At 33.2% G+C, this 2,852-nt stretch overlaps 1 protein-coding gene across 1 annotated transcript in view; it reads right to left on the bottom strand.

The window, feature by feature from the left end:
- LOC106467028 (SPARC-related modular calcium-binding protein 2-like) overlaps nucleotides 1–1,447 on the bottom strand; it is a gene marked incomplete at its 5' end in the record, with an annotated part of 23,016 nt that extends 21,569 nt beyond the window's left edge. The window contains one exon of the mRNA XM_022395128.1: nucleotides 1,214–1,447. Within this exon, the coding sequence (XP_022250836.1) occupies nucleotides 1,214–1,447 (234 nt within the window). The remainder of the gene's footprint in view (nucleotides 1–1,213) is intronic.
- Between the last annotated feature and the right edge of the window lie 1,405 nt (nucleotides 1,448–2,852).

Below are 2,852 nucleotides of genomic sequence, written 5' to 3'. Positions count from 1 at the left end.
ACTGTTTTTTTTTGTGCAAAAAGCGAGTGTACTGTTTTTTTTTTGTGTGCAAATGGCGAGTGTACTGTTTTTTTTTTGTGTGCAAATGGCGAGTGTACTGTTTTTTTTTTGTGTGTGCAAATGGCGAGTGCACTGTGTTGTTTTTTTTTGTGCAAATGGCGAGAACAGTAAAAGCTTTGTTATCCGCCATCTTCGTATCCAGCGTCCATTACAATTCCATTCGGAATGTTTCGGAACGCTCTCGGAAGTCCACGGCTGTAGTTAACCGACGCTGCCACTTAGTGGTGCTGTCGTGACTTTATTTACATTTTTTCTCTCGCCGGCAAGTTTCAGTTAATATTAATGTTTACGTAACTATTCAGTGTTTAATTGATTATTTTGTGATCTGAAAAGCTACAAAATCGGAACGGCAAAGTGATAAGCTTTCACCAGGACATTCAATTGGTGAGTACACTAGAATATGTGGCACAGCGGAATGTCTGGACTTACAACGCTAGAAACCGGGTTTAGATACCCGTGGTAGGCATAACACAGATAACCCATTGTGTAGCTGTGTGCTTAACTAGAAACAACCAATCCTATTACTTTATTTAAGATACTGTGCTTATAAAAGCTTTCATACTGTTAAATGTTTTTTTTTTTTACACATTTATTATTGTTTAACACTATTAATGTTATAGCTGATGTAGAAATACTGTAGTTCATATATTTATATCCGGTTTCTCACAATATTTTAAAAGGTAAATATTGACACCTTGTTAATGTCCTAATTTACCATTATCAATTAATGTTTGTAATAGTGAATACTACGTGTATTTTACGTGTTTGAAAATTATAATATTATGAATTTTTGGTTAATTACTGAATGTATTGTGTATTCCTGTTTGGAAATACGGAGTATACTGTTTGTTTATAAACAAATAAATAGTAATTTATTAATTATATTTTCTTGAAAAGTAGGAGTATTGTATATTGTGTGAACAGTGAATGGGGTATGTATTTCTCCATATAGAATGATATCGTATGTTTTCTGTCTACAAATACCCACTAATTATAAGAACGTATTATGTATTTAACATATGGTTTGTTATGGCTTATTTTATCAGTACGTGAACTGCAATCTAAAGGCCCATAACAATTTCTTTAAGTACTAAAACACTAATGACGTCACATTTAAGTTTCTGTTTTGTTTTTAGTTTCCTTTTACACTTACGATTGATGTCCATTAAAAGACAAGACGTCCATTCGCTCAAGGAGATCTTCTTATCATGGTCAAAATCACAATGTCTCCTGAAAGTTTTAGCGCACAGTCGCGGTTCCACTATTTTTTTGGCCATTCTCTGGAGGTCACGCACTTCTTTTCGTCTTAGAATACCATCTCTGTTGTTGTCCAGTTGTCCGAACTTCCAGAAAATCGCTTGTTTCTCCTCACTATCAGACTGGACGACTGAATACAAAATACTGGTATCTAACAAAAACTAAAGTACATCAGAGGTCGAAATAAAAAATTGGTGTTTAACACCAACTAAATGTTAATGGACTATCCGCTGTACCCATCATAGGGATTGAACCCCGAGTTTTAGCGTTATACTTCTTCAACTTTACTGTTGAGCCATGGGGGGGGGGGGGCTTATAATTTTTGAACCCAAAATAATGATTTACACAAAGTAACCACCGGTGTATTTAACGCTAAATAACTGTTTAAGCATAGCAACCACTAATCTTAACCCTAATTAACTACTTACGGTAGCAACAGGTATATTCAACTTTAAATAACTGATTAAGGTAGCAACAGGCGTATTTAACCCTAAATAACTGTTTAAGCATAGCAACCACTAATCTTAACCCTAATTAACTACTTACGGTAGTAACAGGCATATTTAACTTTAAATAACTGATTAAGGTAGCAACAGGCGTATTTAAGCCTAAATAATGGTTTAAACAAAGAAACCAATAGTATCACAAACAATAGTTCTGTTAATATTTTATCTTTTGATTTTACAACCTGTCATGATTGGTGTTTTTGATAGTTTTTGCGACTAAATATCACGTATTCATAGAAGAATATTTATACACTTCAAATCACGATATTTTACACCCGAAAGACAAAAAATAACGTAGTTAAAAAAAACAAATAAAAAAAAAAATATAAAAAAACACAGAGTTTGCTGATTAAAATTAGAAGTGCTATCTTAGTTGGCCCCGTGGTAGAGCTTACTGTTGACTGGCTGCCTTCCCTCTGGTCAATAGTCCAAAATTAAGGACGGTGGCAGATAGCCTTAGTAGATTTGCCATAAATATCAAGTTGAAAGGAATAAAATGCTTTTACCATAACTCGGAACTAACGAAATGGCAAGGACAATATATATATATATATATATATATTATACGTATAACAGATCATGTGAATGGTCTATTAGACGTAGTATATTATACGTATAACAGATCATGTGAATCGTATATTAGACGTAGTATATTATACGTATAACAGATCATGTGAATCGTATATTAGACGTAGTATATTATACGTATAACAGATCATGTGAATCGTATATTAGAAGTAGTATATTATACGTATATGGGATCATGTGAATCGTATATTAGATGTAGGTTATACGTATAATATAATTCACATGATCCGATACACGTATAATATACCACGTCTAATATACGGGTATATTATACGTGTAACGGATCATGTGAATGGTATATTAGACGTGGTATATTATACGTGTAACGGATCATGTGAATGGTATATTAGACGTGGTATATTATACGTGTAACGGATCATGTGAATGGTATATTAGACGTGGTATATTATACGTGTAACGGATCATGTGAATGGTATATTA

The sequence above is a fragment of the Limulus polyphemus genome, unplaced genomic scaffold (genome assembly GCF_000517525.1).
Source record: "Limulus polyphemus unplaced genomic scaffold, Limulus_polyphemus-2.1.2 Scaffold2465, whole genome shotgun sequence".
Taxonomy (NCBI): domain Eukaryota; kingdom Metazoa; phylum Arthropoda; class Merostomata; order Xiphosura; family Limulidae; genus Limulus; species Limulus polyphemus.
Note: the sequence above shows the minus strand (reverse complement) of the source record. Positions and strands in the feature narration are given on the sequence as shown.